The sequence below is a fragment of the Miscanthus floridulus genome, chromosome 5 (assembly GCF_019320115.1).
Source record: "Miscanthus floridulus cultivar M001 chromosome 5, ASM1932011v1, whole genome shotgun sequence".
NCBI lineage: Eukaryota > Viridiplantae > Streptophyta > Magnoliopsida > Poales > Poaceae > Miscanthus > Miscanthus floridulus.
This window is the reverse complement of record NC_089584.1, coordinates 39,831,724-39,847,870: the sequence shown is the minus strand read 5'-3', so window position 1 is coordinate 39,847,870 and position 16,147 is coordinate 39,831,724. Positions and strand designations below refer to the sequence as shown.

Sequence of the window (16,147 nt, the reverse complement as noted above, 5' to 3'; positions counted from 1 at the left end):
ACCAGACGCGTCCGGTCGAGGAAAACCAGGTTTCGACCCTTACTGTACTCGACCGGACGCTGAGGTTCCAGCGTCCGGTCAGTTTTAACCGGACGCGTCCGGTCGAGGTCGGTACCTTACTGGAAACGATCGGACGCTGGGGGTTCTGCGTCCGGTCAGTTGAAGCTGCTGCGTCCGGTCAGCGTCATAACCGTTGGAATCTGACGAATAGCGTTTGAAGGCGATGACACGTGGCGTCCATCGGGCGACCGGACGCTGAGGGCCAGCGTCTGGTCAGTATGACCAGAGCGTCCGGTCAGAGCGCGTTTTGCCCAGTGAAGGGGTATAACGACTCTATTTGATTAGGGCTCTATTTATAGCCCCATGGCCGGCTCAAGGGAGATCTCTTGCACATTTTCATTGACATAGCAACCTTGTGAGCCTAGCCAAAGAACTCCCACTCATCTACATCATTGATTCATCATCATAGTGAGATTGGGAGTGATCCAAGTGCATTGCTTGAGTGATTGCATCTAGAGGCACTTAGTGATCATGTTTCGCTGCGGATTTCGCTTGTTACTCTTAGTGGTTGCCGCCACCTAGATGGCTTGGAGCAGCGAGGATCGTCGAGCGGAGGTGGTGATTGTCTCTGGCTCCGATCATGGTCATTGTGAGGGGTTCTTGACCTTTCCCCGGCGGAGCGCCAAAAGGTACTCTAGTAGATTGCTCATGGCTTGTGTGATCCTCATCTTGTGTTGGTTGTGCGGCACCCTATTGAGGGTTTGGCGTGTGAAGCCAATTAGCGCGTGAACCTCCAAGTGAGTGAATCACCACAACGAGGACTAGCTTGCCGGCAAGCAAGTGAACCTCGGTAAAAATCATTGTGTTCATCATTGATTCCGAGGTGATTGGTCATCATTGTTATTCATCTTCGTGATTGATTGGTTCATTCATCTACACGGCGGTATAACCTTCTTGATCACTCTCTTTACTTTACCGCAAACTAGTTGACAAGCTCTTTAGTGTAGCTAGTTGTGAGAGCTTGCATGCTTGGTTGGTGTGGCTCTTTAGTTAGCCTTTGAGAGCACACTAACATAGGGTAGTGTCATTGCTCTTGTGTGAATTGACACTATCTAAACTAGAATTGTGGTAGGTGGCTTGCATTTTGAGTAGGCTAGCACAACACTCGCTTCGCCTCATAATTGTCTAACCACTTTGTTAAGTGTTGTTGTAGAAATTTTATTAGGCTATTCACCCCCCCTCTAGCCATTAGGACCTTTCAGTGTCTCACCTATCCCTAAAGGAAGGTCTAGCCTAGCAATCAAACGGCACAACTCAGTGCGAGCAAGCATAGGATCATACACCCAATTTTTCAAACCATCAGGATTCAGAGCAAGCTTAGACTAGACCATACTAGCATGATTACGTTTTCTCATACAGGAATACATGTGCCGTCTCAAATGGCCAGTGCCAGCAGACGATCTAGCAGTGTATCGCGCCCGACAATGTTTACAGATGGCAGCAACTCGAATTTTATTCTCCTTAATCTCATGGAAGTAATCCCAAACAGTAGAAACTTTCTTACCAGAGGTGGTTGAGGTACCATGAGTGTCAGTGGAGACCTCAACTCCACCATCACTGTCGTTGCCATCGAGATTGATGGGCTAGTTGCCGTCACCGAGGTCGATGCCGAACAGACCGGCTGCATCATCACATAGGTTGTCGTTGTCCTCGACTTCTAGCTCGTCGTCCGGGTGCGGCGCCTGGTCCTCGCCATTGCCGAGGGGATGCTGATCCTCCCCCCGCATTGCGAGGCTAGAACCGCAACCTCCCACGGACGAGCCAGACAACCGTCCATGACCTCGACCTCTAGCAGCTCCAGCACCGTCCCTCAACGGGCGCTTTGGCGGCCTGGCCATGTCTACTCCAGAGGAGGAAGACGCGGCGTCAGGCACCAACCTGCACGCAAAGAAGAAGAAGAGTGAGAGATGACACTTGAGAGACAGAGATCAGAGAGAGACAGAGCAGAGAAGAGCAGATCTAGGGTTAGGGAAAGTGACGAACCTGCTTTCCCAAAGCCCGGTGCCGAAGAAGAAGAAGAGTGAGAGATGACACTTGAGAGACAGAGATCAGAGAGAGACAGAGCAGAGAAGAGCAGATCTAGGGTTAGGGAAAGTGACGAACCTGCTTTCCCGGAGCCTAGTGCCGGAGAAGAAGAGTGAGAGATGACACTTGAGAGACAGAGATCAGAGAGAGACAGAGCAGATCTAGGGTTAGGGAAAGTGACATGAACATGAACTCACATGGTTCACCGATTCCGAGCGAGAGCGAGAGGAAACAGCCAAACAAGAGAGGAAAAGGAGGGAGGAGACGGGGTTAGCGAATTCAGTGCGAGGTGGAGGAGCGCCGGCGAGGTCACCGGTGCCAGAGAGGACGGACGACGATGGTCGATGGAGAGCGGCGGCGGTGGTGGATCGCGAATGCGAGAGCGACAGCGAGGCAGCGAGCGAGAGCAGACGGCTCGGTGGGGGAGGAATGGGGATTAGGGTTAGGGAGGGAGGCAGCGCCGTGGCGGGCAGCGGCTTATATATATGCGGTGCGGCGGGGTGGCCGGGTGGGCTAGCTGCCTGGCTTTCGTGGCCGTGGGCTGCCTTGCAGCTTGCTGGGCCAAATAAAGCCGGGCCGCCACCAGGCCGCCTCTTTGCACCGGGCCGTGCCCGTGTGAAGGGTCGAGATGGCGACTAGAGGGGGGGTGAATAGTCTTTTCTAAAACTTAATCGCGTCGGCTAACCGATACAAATGCGGAATTAAAACTATCGGTCTAGCCAAGACTATACCCCACTATATATGTTCACTAGCACCTTGCAAAGATAACAATTATGCAACAAAGGTGCCGGGCTAGCTAGAGCTCTCCTAAACAATTCTAGGAGCAAGGTTACACAAACCTATGCCACTAGTACTTTAAGCGACAAGGGAGCTCCTACACATGCTAGTAAGCAAAAGCACAAAGCTAACTAAGCTCACTAGCAATGCTCAATAACAAGGCAACCAATGCCTAATTAGAGAGCGCAAATACTTAGCTACACAAACTAAGCAATGTGACTAACAAGGTTACTAAAACCAAATTAGCCACGCAAGGGAGCTACTTCTATGCTACACAAGCAAGAAGGTAATTAGCAAGCTACGCAAGCTATCTAATTACAAGAGCAACTACACAAGCTTAATATGTATAAAAGTAATTGCAAGCTTGTGTAATGGGGATGCAAACCAATGGGAAGAACAAGGTTGACACAATGATTTTTCTCCCGAGGTTCACGTGTTTGCCAACACGCTAGTCCCCGTTGTGTCGACCGCTCACTTGGTGGTTCGGCGGCTAATTAGCATCACCCGCTAAGCCCACACGTCGGGTGCCGCAAGAACCTACCCCTTGAGTGAGGGTAGCTCAATGACACGCTTTACTAGAGTTGCTCTTCGCGGCTCCCGCGGGGCGAGCACAATGCCCCTCACAAGCACTTCTCCAGAGCATCGCACAAGCTTCTTGCGCGCTTCGACGGAGACCACCACCAAGCCATCTAGGAGGTGGCAACCTCCAAGAGTAACAGACACCACTGGCTTGCAACTCGATCACCTAGTGCCACTCGATGCAACCTCACGATGCAATCGCACTAGAATCGCTCACTCACACCATCGAATGATCACTATCAAGTATATGTGTGATGGAGGGCTCCCAAGCACTCACAAGCATGGACACTAAGTCTCCTTAGGTGCTCAACTCCAGCCATGGCCGAAGGCCACTTCTATTTATAGCCCCAAGGGCTAAACTAGCCGTTACCCCTTCACTGGGCAACGGTCGGGCCGACCGGACACTCCGGTCGTGTTGACCGGACGTTGGACCTCAGCGTCCGGTCGCTCGCAGACGACCACGTGTCCCGATTCCAACGGTCACTTGACCTGACCGGACGCAGCAGCTTACAACTGACCGGACGCTGAACCCCCAGCGTCCGGTCGTTTCCAGTAAGGTACCGACCTCGACCGGACGCGTCCGGTCACACTTGATCGGACGCAGCCAGCGTCCGGTCACACTCCAGCTTCTGCGTCACCGTACGTCAGCCTGACCGGACGCAGCCTGCCAGCGTCCGGTGCTTTCAGACCCAGCGTCCGGTCAGTTGACCGACGCCAACATCTTCGCGATCAACTCGTTTTCACTTCTAACTTCTTCACCCTTGCACCAATGTGCCAACCACAAGAACTTGCATCCGGCGCAATAGAAAATAGGCTTTCCATTTTCTCGAAAGCGCCGAATCCCGCCGAGCTTGACCCAAACCCATCTCAACCCTGCAAACACCACCGCCTTTGTAAATGTGCCAACACCACCAAGTGTACACCACCATGTGTAAGCGTGTTAGCATTTTCACAATCATTTCCCAAAGGATGTTAGTCACTCAACTTGCCACGCCACTTGATCCTAGCGACAATGCAAAGTTAGATCACTCGAGTGACACTAGATGACTGATATGCAAACAAGTTTGCCCCTCTTGATAGTACGGCCATCTATCTTAAACCCGGTCATAAACTTCTCTACACACCTATGACCGGTGAAATGAAATGCCCTAGGTTATACCTTTGCCTTGCGCATTCCATTCCATCTCCTCCAATATCGATGCAACACATGCACCAACACGATCAACAATGATATGATCCACTTCATATCATCACATGATCATATTGGTTCATCGATCTTGACTTTACTTGTTCTTCACCGTTGCCATCGTCCATCGGCGCCAAGTCTTGCTCAAGCTTTACCGCCACGCGGTCCATCACTCCAAAGCCTTTGACTTGCCCTTCACGCTTGCAACCGGTCCATCAAGCCAAGTCTTGTCTTGATCTTCTCCACCTTGATCACATGACTCAATATCATGTCTCATGTGCAATAAGCTCCTTCATCATCACATGTGTGAGCTTTGCAACATCTCCAAGCCATTTTTACCTTCATGGCATATGTTGCTCACACACATGTTCCTGTGGACTAATCACCTGTGTATCTCACATAAACACAATTAGTCCACCTAAGTTGTCACTCAATTATCAAAACCAAACAAGGACCTTTCACCGTGCCGTGCCACGGGCCGAGGTGACGGCCCAGGCACGGCCTGGTGTCTCGGGCCGTGCCGGCACGGGCCCGCTGGCTAACGGGCCGTGCCGTGCCCGTGCCGGGCCAAAACACCGGGCCACGGCCCGGGCCGACGGGCCGCGGGCTGCATGGCCAACAATATATACACACGGCTGTTCACCACGCGTTTTACATGCCCTTACCCACTACTATTGCTACTAAGGCCTTCCCTCTGATAATCAAATTATAATCCAAACATAATTGGTTATATGATTGATTATTATAATTAAAATCTCTCGTTATCATAATACCGTAATCTAGATGAGACATGGTTTTAGGGACTATTGGTGCCAAAAATGCAACTTGTGCCGCTCCGGGTCGTGTCCTCCAGACACAGAGACAGATTGCACCATGTCCATATGGCATGGTAAGTCTTTGCTTTGGTTCAAGCACAACCCCAAACACATCTTTGCTAGTTTAATATATTTTGTATGTACTATTTTCACCAAAGTTTCAATGGTTTTCATAATCCATTCAAGAATTGAGAAGAGGTAGTATAGTAAGGGCATGTTTGGAAAGCATGAATAAAACAGAAAAATAGAGTAAAATTTTTGCGTGCCTGACAGACACTAAATACTACTCCCTCCGTTCTAGTATATAAGATGTAACCACTTTTTGATCATGTCCCATAATATAAGGCACGTTCTCTCTAGACGTACGTACATCGATGCAATTGGACAAGTGTTCATAGAGAGAATTAAATACGTTTCTCGGTCTTTGAACCAGAGGTGGTTACGCCTTATATACAGGACGGAGATAGAAAATTACGCCTTATAAATACTTTATAACAAGCATACATCTAAATAAATCTATAACTAAGTTATACATGATCCAATAAGTATGAAATTTTTACTACAGTTCAATCTTACAATAATTAACCCACCATAAAAATTTCACCATAATTGGACCATAAAAACTACAGCTAGAAATTAATTATAGAAAAGCATATATCTAAAGCTACATAAAAAAATTTGTACTAAGCATACCATATTATATGTTCACTGTGTAGATCTACTCATGTGGAGTCCAACAAAATTAGATTTTAGATTTTATGATTTTTTCTGTGATTTACTATGATTTTTCAAAGATTGATCCGAAATAAATAAAAAAGATAAAGATAAAACCGTCTTTGAAAACCGCTTATAACCGGTCAGGGAGGTAAAACGAACGGTTTTAAAAGTTCAGTAAGGTGGTTTACCCGATTTTAGAGTTCTGGGAGGAAAAACAGACTTTTGTAAAAGTTGAGGGAGGTAATGTGGACTTTTTCTTTTAAAATCTTCTCTTTTCGTCTTTTCTTTTTCCTATTTGTTCTAGATTTTGTAGAATGACCACTATCAACATCCATGTTACTACGATGACAACGATGACGATGTCATATCTTGAATCCTTCTTTGCTTGTGGGAGCACGTTGCATTTGCGAATGGAGGAGTGAACCTTGGCTAGAGGTGCTTGAAAATAGCAATTAAGATCAAAAGTATTTTTCTTACAAAATTTTATTGAAAGACTTACTCCCTCCATCTTAGAACGATAACCATATTTCATATAAGGGAAATTTAAACTTTATAAACTTTGATCAATGATTATTCAAATTATATGATTACAAAAGTATTTAAATTATATATAAGTTGAGGATATAAAACTTGCATCAATAGATTTCTATTCAAAGTGCCTATAAGATGGTATTGATTTCTATTCAAAACTTGCATCAATAGATCAATATATTTTTGTTTGACTTTTCCCTGATCTAAACACGGCTATTATTTCAAGATAGAAGGAGTATTGTTAAACTTCTTTAAAAAGTTAATTATGAACCTTATAAAATTGTTTATTTTTTTTCCAAAAAATCTATTTTTTCTATTAATTTTTATAATTTTTTTACTCAAGACCACTTTTTGAAAGTTCACTGGAGCATGGGTTTTCATACATCAATGTTTGTAGACTACGACTCTGGATAAGTATGTATATACATTATTTGTACTTGTACACCTTAAAAAATCACTCTACCATGTGAAAATATGTACTCCCTCCATTTCAAATTATAAGTCATTCCAAGAATCTTGGAGAGAAGTGTCTCAAGTTTGACTAAAATTATAGAGAGAATTATAAAGATTTATGACATCAAATATGTATACTATGAAAATATAATTAATGAAAAATCTAATGATACTTAGTTGGCATCATAAATATTATTATCTTATCATATAAACTTAGTCAAACTTGAGATGGTTTGACTCTCCAAGATTCTTGCCATGACTTATAATTTAGAACGGATAGAGTATATCCTTAATTTTTTTGAGTAAATAAATCTCTGCAAGTTTTTTTTTGAGATCATAAATCTCGGGCTGGCCTTGCAGGAGTTTCTGCAAACATTTTATAATGACCCGCAAGCCGCAAGGGCGGCAAGGCCGCAAAGAAAGCCCGTGCCCAGCACACTGAAGCCCATGTGTCCATGTGGCAGAAACACGCAACTACCCTCATCAAATCCTTGTGCGCGCGCGGCGCGGTCCGCCACGCCCGCGCCTTGTTCGACGAAATGCCCGACCGGGACGTAGTGGTGTGGACGGCCATGCTCTCCGGCTACGCATCCAGCGGCCGCCACCGTGAGGCGCTAGACTTATTCCGGTCCATGGCCGCGGCCGGCGTCATCCTCAACGAGTTCACGCTGTCCAGCGTCCTGACCGCGTGCCGTGCCGGCGGTGGCGGCGGCGCAGCGTCGATCCATGCCCTCGCTTTGCGGCGGGGCGTGGACCACACGCCGTATGTCGTGAACGCGCTCATCAACGCGTACGCGTCCCGCGGAGGCGGGGACGGCCTCGTGGACGCAAGGTGGCTGTTCGATGCGCTCGGGGAAGGACGCACGGCCGCGTCGTGGACGTCCATGATAGCCGGTTATGCTCGTTGGGGACAAGAGAACACGGGGCTACAGTTGTTCCAAAATACGATTCAGGTTTTACTTATCTCTTCACCTTGTCATGTATAAATTCGACATCTCTATTGCTCTTCTTTGAACGAATGTTCTCTTACAGGAAATATCTCACAATGTTTTTTTTTAAAGAATTGTATCATGTATATAGTGCTCAAACAAAACTTATAGCCTTTATTTTTTTTTGTTTTATGATTAAGGACATAGCATAGGAACCGTCTGTACTTTGTGAACTTCAGCGAAAAGGCAGGATCCTTATGATTTGAACAATGCTAGTTGTCAATATTGGATTAATTCTTCTATGATGCTAAATATTCTTAGTACAAGTAGCATATGCTGATTATTGAAGTATTCAGCTATCAAAGTATTAACATGTTCCTCTATAGTGACGGCATTATTGTGGCCTTAGGTAGATGATTAATGTATCAGGAAATGTCGTCTTGTCAGACTTGCTTGTGGAATTCTTGTTGTAGCTTACATGTATAGTGTCTTGAGAAAACCTTATTTGTTTTCATGATCCAGTAGCTGTTGTTTCTCCAGTGCAGGATGATGTTGAGCTGAGTCCGTTCTCCTGCTCTATTGCAATCCACGCATGTGCTTTAGTAGGTAACTTATATTTTGGACAGCAAATTCATGTACTCTCCATAAGGAAAGCTCTTGGAGCGAACCTTGCTGTTGCAAATTCTCTGGTTGACATGTACTGCACTTGTGCAAGCATACTGGATGCAAGGAGGCTTTTTGATGAAATGCCTGAAAGAAACTTGGTCACCTGGAATACCATTATTGCTGGATATAGCCGACGTGATCCTCTAATGGCCATGCAGCTTCTTGTCAACATGGATATCGAACCAAATTGCTTGACTCTAACGAGCATCACATCAGCATGTGCTGGTCTCTCAGCTCTGAGATGTGGCCAGCAGGTCCATGGGGCTTTACTCCGGAGAAACTATGGTGATGACCTAAAAGTTTCCAATGCCCTTGTGGACATGTACTCCAAGTGTGGAAAGATTTTGAATGCTAAGAAGGTATTCAACATGATGACTTGCAAGGACATATTATCGTGGACATCAATGATTGGTGGGTTTGGGATGAATGGTTATGTGAATGAGGCCATCAAGCTGTTTGATTCCATGGTCCATGCTGGGGTTTATCCGGACCATGTGGTGTTCTTGGGCCTGATCAGTGCTTGCAGCCATGCTGGTTTAGTAGACGAAGGATGGAACCTTTTCAGGTCAATGTTATTTGAGTATAATATTCAGCCTAACAAGGAGATTTATGGTTGTGTCATCAATCTTCTTGCCCGTGCAGGGAGGCTGAGAGAAGCCTTTATCCTCATTGATACAATGCCACTCACTCCTGATGAATCTATCTGGGGAGCATTGCTTGGTGCTTGCAAGATGCACAGGAATCTAGAGCTGGGCAGACTAGCTGCAGGGAAAATAATTGAGATTAACCCTGATGCGGTGAAGACTTACATCCTGCTTGCAAACATATGTGCTGCAGATAGCAAATGGGGTGAGTATGCTGTGACAAGGATGTTGTTGAGGGGCACAGGAAGCAGTAAGGAAGTAGGAATGAGTTGGATAGAGTTAACAGATAAGATGTATAGCTTTAGCACAGCTGACAGTAGCAGTCCTCAAGTTAGTTTGGCAGATGAGGTATTGCAGATCTTAGTCCACCACATGGATGAAGCTGGAAGTGATTTTATTGACAATATTTGTAGAGGTGCATGATTCTTTTGTTCTTAAATGGTTCATCCATTTTTTAGCCAAATGTTGCAGAAATCGATTCTGGATGTTGACGCTCTGATAGCACTCAATTTCTGGAGGTTTGAGTTCGGATAAAACCTATCCAGAACCAAACAAACTACTTATGCAACATAAATAAAGTTCGGCCATATTATTTTCTTTTGTATACCTTCTCTTTTACTTTCATCATTTCATGGTCATCTCACTTACATTTTTGGCGAAAGGTAATGTGACTAATGTGTTTCCGTTTACTCCTGTTATACAATTGCAGTATCAATTTTGAATGGTAGAACGATTCATGACATTCTTTAACTGGTGACAGACCATCATATGATTCCTAAGAATGAGAAACACGGGCCTAGAACTGAATTCATCTTTCAGCAAATTCATTCTGGTAGTTCTGACATGGCGATAAATTGGTTTTGTTCAATACTATTTCATTTGGACTTCTTAAATCCCAGGCATGTCACTTTGTTACCTGCCAGCTGAAAATATTAACTTATTTATTGTTAAAGGTGTTTTTCTTGCTCGAAACCATTAAGTTGCCCTATGCAGTGGTAAAGGTTGGGCATCTGTGTCTCCAAAAGTTTTAATGGTTGTCTATGTTAATATCTACAGACATATATAGTCTTCTCTCTTCTGTTTCTCTCGGTTCTGGCCCATGTAGGCCTTAGCCCTTTTGGCCCATACTCAGCATACTTGTAACCTAGACCCAGTGGAACTGTGTGTGAGGTCATTCTTCCCTAACAATCTATAGTTTTGTACTCAACAGATATGCAACGCTGGCCATCTTTTTATGGAAGGGACTAACTTAAGATCCAAAGTCAACAGCAGAGCTTCTCATGGAGTTTAAGTTGTCCGTTTGTAGGGAGATTATTTGGCTATTGTACATTTGAGAGGAATTGTAACTATAGAATTGTAGTTCCATGATGGCATCAATGTCATATGTGGTGATGAGTGGATGGCAGACATGATAGCAAAAGGTTTGTATTTTCCTAAACAGTTGAGATTTTACTCATATTTGGTCGGTGCCCAGGCTACAGATTTAGGGTCTTCCATTCTGAACTCTGAAGTAACCATAAGTAAATTTTCAAGAGCTGTGTGTTTGTATTTGTATCCTGTGCTTTCAGCTTACTCCTATGTTTCTTTGTTGATCTGGTAGTTTTTTGTTTTGGGTGATTGTTAAATGCTAATGCTGATGTGCAGTTTACTAGCTCTGTAAGGTATTAACTATCTGAAAATTCTGCAGGCTGAAGAAAGAAGTATGATACTCCCTCCATTCCGAATTATAAGACAGTTTGACTTTTCTAGGTACATTGTTTTTGCTATGTATTTAGACATACACTATATCTAAGTGCATAGCAAAAGCTATGATCTAGAGAAGCCAAAACGTCTTACAATTTGGAATAGAGGGAGTACGTTTTAAGTAAACTGAATCACAGGTTTCTGAAATCTGAAAAGATTATATTCGTGGCCTTCTAGGCTTTGAAGTTTGAAACTATTTTGAACCCAAAACTGAATCTTTGGACATGTAGTTGGCAGGTTTTAAACAAAAGAGAATTACTAAAACTGAGCAAGGACCAGGAACCTACAGTGAGATTTGCTCTTGTCTTTTGTACCATGACTTGGGGCTGATATCCTAGAAGACCAGCTTTACTCAATGCTGTTATTTTTTTTTGAAATAAATACTCAATGCTGTTATATTTCTGTAATTATATTCAATGCAGCACTATGGAGTAGTCAAAATTTGTCTTCCTGATGTTCATATTAATGCCAACCTCTTCTTGCTGATTTTACTGGCTTTTGTCTGATTCTTTTATAGTTAAGTTTTTCTGATATAGTGCTGGCATTATTATCGACTACATGGTTTGCGTATCCCTCGAATGTGAAGATACTTTCATGTAATTTGATTTCATATACTCATTGATTTGAGTTTTGTCATGACCTAGAGAATTACGGTTTTAGACGAATACATGAGACCCAAGATACTATCATGCAATCTTTATTAGTTATTACTAGTATGTTCTACTTGTTCGCATAGAAGATTGGTTTTATTTAATTTGAGTTCTGGTTTGCAGTCTATTACCGGTGATTGTCTTGGTAATCAAAGAAGTGGCTGCTATATGGAATGTGTTGGCACTCACTCCATTGCTTTCGCATCCTCAAATGACCAGTTATTCGGTAAGCATATGGAAGTAATGTTGGCCTTGGTGCAATGCTCTTGTTGGTACCAGAATGCACTTAATCTGCATTTCTAATTTAGGCGCACCGGACACACATAGAGGCAGCAGTACTGATGCAAGAATGATGCCATACATTATACTAAGACTAGCATTTTTTTTTGCATATATATATATATAAGTTTCTTATTTATCTAAAGGATAACTAAGCTATGGCACTCCAGATACATATTATGAGATCAACTGACATTATGCTAATGTACAGAACTTAAAGTACCTATAATTTTCAATGCTATACAAGACAATCAGACCTGCTGACTCATGATAGGATCCATATATAGAGTTTCTAAACAACCGGCCAAAAATCCAAAACACAGCAGATAGAAAGATTAATTATTTCCATCAAGTAGTGCCTGTACCGTGATATATTCTCATCTAACAATATTGACATATGTTACTGCTTTGCATCCACAACCCCTTCATTTCCTGCTAGAATCATGTATTTGTCCTTGCGAGTTAGTTTAGTGGGTTCAAACCCAAGAGCCCTACCAATCTCGCCCTGCACCATGTTTGCCACCTCATAGCTCTCGCATCTCCTGCCGTTGATCACCACATGGGTTGGCATCCTTTCCATGAACTGGACAACGTACGCTGGATGTGGGTTCATGAAGTAGTAGAAGTGGTCTAGGTACTTGGACCTGCCAGGTAGACGTTCCGTAGAACATATTGGACCAGTTCATCAGTGCCACTGGGTATACCTCATCGACGAGCTCTGACAAATAGCGGGCTGAACTGGAGCAGGTATGGCTCCCTGCATGTGGTACCCTCAGGGCAAATCACTAGGTCCCCCTTCTGCAGCAAGGGTTCCATTCTCCTGCTGATCCTCATCGCGGTTTCGAGTCAGTCGGATGGTCCGGATGGGTGACAAGAGCTCACTGATACGACTGACACTGTATGTCATTGCTGACACCTTCTTGTTCAGCATCACTGAGATGTAAACTGGGTCGAGGAGTGTGCGATGGTTGCATACGTATAGGTGACCCCGCTGGATTGGGCTGGGCAAGAGCTCCATGGTTCGTGTGCACCATTGCCAGAGATTGGGGAGTTGATGACCCGGGTCGTGAGTCCGGTCGCACTCCCAATTGGGAGGGAGATAGAGTATGGAAGGTTCACAAAGACGAGTGTTCGGAGCACGGTGAGGTGGACAGCAAGCGGGAGCCACATCAACATGGCTAGGGATGGCTTGAGGGGTAGGCCTGAAAGCTAGCCTGCCATCATGGAAGATCAGGGGCCTCGGGTACTGGTCTCTTGGCAAGGTCGACCATTGTTTCTTTTGTTCTGGGGTCACCAAGTAAACCTCCTGCAAATGAGAATTAACTTTAGATTAGCATTCATGATCCCAAAAGCAGTATATCCTGACTTTTAGATGTCTGTAAATAGTTTCGAGACTAAAGTCTAATGAAACTTGGCTTCAAAAAACCAAAGAACTTCCTATTTGTAAAGTTAATTCTCGAGATCAGACTTCTTACTACTACAAAGATTTGAACATGATCAGTAGACATTGGAATCAGGCAAGATATCACGTAACTATAAGAGGGCATAGTTCTGTGCATTTATAGTAGGAAAACTATTTTGATTTTACAGCACCTTTGACCATGGTTACTCAATTTTGTTTCTGCAAAAAAGATGCAGCCGTTAACACTTCTAATCATTTTATTTACTGTTAGTGATGCTGTTAGGCTTCCTCACAATTGAAAACATTTACTGTGAATTTTCTCACTGGAGATCATATATTGATCAGTGACAGTGAGTCTTCAATGGCATGAAGCATATTGCTAATGAAAACGGGCAACCCAAAGTTAATTGCACCTTGTATGTTGGGTCTAATCAAGTAGTTTGGGTAAACTAATTAATCAAACAAATCATTTGTGCCGTTTCCCTTTTCTTTTTAGTTTTTTATGTCTTGGTGACCTTGAGCTTGCAGGAGAAAGAACTGCTTATGCCATGACCTGTAGTGTCATCAGATGAATTGTCCTTCCCATGAAGGCCAACTAATTGCAAAACTAATGAACACACGAGTGCACCACAGTATTGTCTACTAGTCATTTACGATCAGTTACGGACATCTGCATACATGTCACCACTTTGCACTATCACAAGGTCGATCTCGTATCTAATGTACATCATCCATGCATGCATCTATACTACTACTACTAGTTAATAAGATTTTTTTTTTTGGAATTGATGATGTTTGCCTTCAACAACCAGTGGTTAAAAAAATGCATATCTAACTCGTGCAAGTAAGATGTCACGTAAATGGTGGGGGAAGTTTATCTGCACTGAATTAAGAAAGATAAGCACCACAATCCTGCATATGTCATGTGGTCCTTCTGCTTAACACCTGTTCACAAGTGATGCTTAAAATTGTTATATAGTAACACGTACAAGGAGCGTGGCTTTGAGCCCGTAAAATGTGAACTACATTTGGCTAAGTGATATTATTCTAGTGCATGGCATTACTGATTGTCATAGTGTGGGCTTTTTTTTATGTGATTGTCTTAGTGTGGTTAGGTTTCCAATTCCATCTATGTTTGCAAATAATGTTATTATTTGATGATAAGGTGTATAAATGCATCTCAAGGATAATGTGTACGAGCATATGTATTAATAATAGTTAGCTAGATTAGCTATATGATGCTATGCTTGATGACATGATGATAAATCTACACAATTTGTACTTCTTTCCTTTTGTGGATCTTTGTCTTCTGCATCCCTTCTTCTTAGTTACTATGATTATTCATGACCGTATGGAATATTGCATAGTGCATATTGTACATGCAAGGGAAATTAGTATCAAACAATTGAACACATTATCAGATGGACAATAGTAACTAAACTGAATTTAGCTGACTCAAAAATTGCAATAAAAACCCATCACATGGAAGAATAAAAATGGAGGTAAAAGAGAGGAAAATGGCATGGATGCAGTATCTTTAAGGGCCCATATATATACCAAAATCATTCGAGAAACCATGTTGGTGCATCTAACCTTGCAACAATTGAAGAGCTGGTGATAATCATGGCTAAAAGAGCCCGTGCAGCTTCCAAACCCTACCATCTCTGTCCCTTCAAGCTTCTCCAGCCCTAACTTTCTCCCACTCTCCATTTCCAACAAACCAACATAACGCCCTCTCACCATCTTTACCTCCCTTCCCACCACCATCTCAAGCCCCATGTACTCCTTGAGGAAATCCTCCACCATAACCCTGGGGATCATCCTACTCAATCCTACCACCCTTTTGAACCCTCTCACTATCTCAAGGCCTTCCCTTCCTATATCCTCTAGAAAATGCTTCGGCAACGTTGCCCTAGCCACTCTAGCCACCTTCTCCTCCCTTAACCCCAAGAAGCATACCATGACCATGACTCTTAATTGTACTTCTTGTGTAAAGAAACACATAAAAGGGTAGAGGCATAACAGGATAAGACCTCTAAGGAAACTACCTGCCTCTATGGCAACAAGCATGAAGTAAGGGAAAAGAGACGAAGACCTCAGTAGACCTCCTTCTATATCTAGAACTAGAGCTTGGTTCTGAAGGTGATCATCAACTTGCAAGGCTAGTGGGCACCCCTGGATGATAACAGGATAGGTAGGCACCCCGCTCGTGCTTTGCCGGTGATGGTTCTGACATGGTGGATTCCCTAGCCTTCGTCGAACAAATCGGTAGAAGGCCAAGAAGGATTTGGACGCCATATATGTTTGCACTTGGATGCTCAAGGAGTAGTTCTTTGTGCTATGGACAATTCGATCTACTTCTTTACAAGCCTTAGGTTGCAAGGTGCAACTGTAATAGACTCTCATGTCTATATATACGCAGCTAAAGCTTATGGCTTGGTGAAAAGGTCATATATATAATTGTGACAAGAAAAGGCAGTTGTGGTACCAAAGTAGCTCACAAGTTTGACTTTGCCGACTAGTTTGACCTGATACTCTTAGTTCTGTTTCTAGCATTCTAGAGAATAAAACAGGGTTACTTAAGCTTCTCTGAGCAGTTAAGGCGCTGATTTGTTAGGCATAGTAAACAACAGTTATCGGAGTTCACCAAATACAACGGTGCCTAGGATAAGAGAAAGTGACAAGCATTTG

At 43.6% G+C, this 16,147-nt stretch overlaps 1 protein-coding gene and 1 pseudogene across 1 annotated transcript; one reads left to right on the top strand and one right to left on the bottom strand.

The window, feature by feature from the left end:
• Positions 1-7,567: 7,567 nt before the first annotated feature.
• LOC136452025 (putative pentatricopeptide repeat-containing protein At1g56570) lies at positions 7,568-10,850 on the top strand. The gene is made up of 3 exons (XM_066452688.1): positions 7,568-8,096; positions 8,618-9,797; positions 10,593-10,850. The coding sequence occupies exons 1-3, from the start codon at positions 7,599-7,601 to the stop codon at positions 10,628-10,630; spliced, it is 1,716 nt and encodes a 571-aa protein (XP_066308785.1). The 5' UTR covers positions 7,568-7,598; the 3' UTR covers positions 10,631-10,850.
• Positions 10,851-12,202: 1,352 nt separating this feature from the next.
• Positions 12,203-15,782, bottom strand: LOC136452024 (probable glycerol-3-phosphate acyltransferase 3; annotated as a pseudogene).
• Positions 15,783-16,147: the final 365 nt, after the last annotated feature.

Bases quoted from the DNA above. Each gene is read 5' to 3' on its own strand.
- LOC136452025 (XM_066452688.1), top strand. From the start codon at position 7,599: ATGTGGCAGAAACACGCAACTACCCTCATCAAATCCTTGTGCGCGCGC. The intron at 8,097-8,617 runs GTTTTACTTATC...TCTCCAGTGCAG, and splicing joins TGTTCCAAAATACGATTCAG to GATGATGTTGAGCTGAGTCC. The intron at 9,798-10,592 runs GTGCATGATTCT...TGTACTCAACAG, and splicing joins TATTGACAATATTTGTAGAG to ATATGCAACGCTGGCCATCT.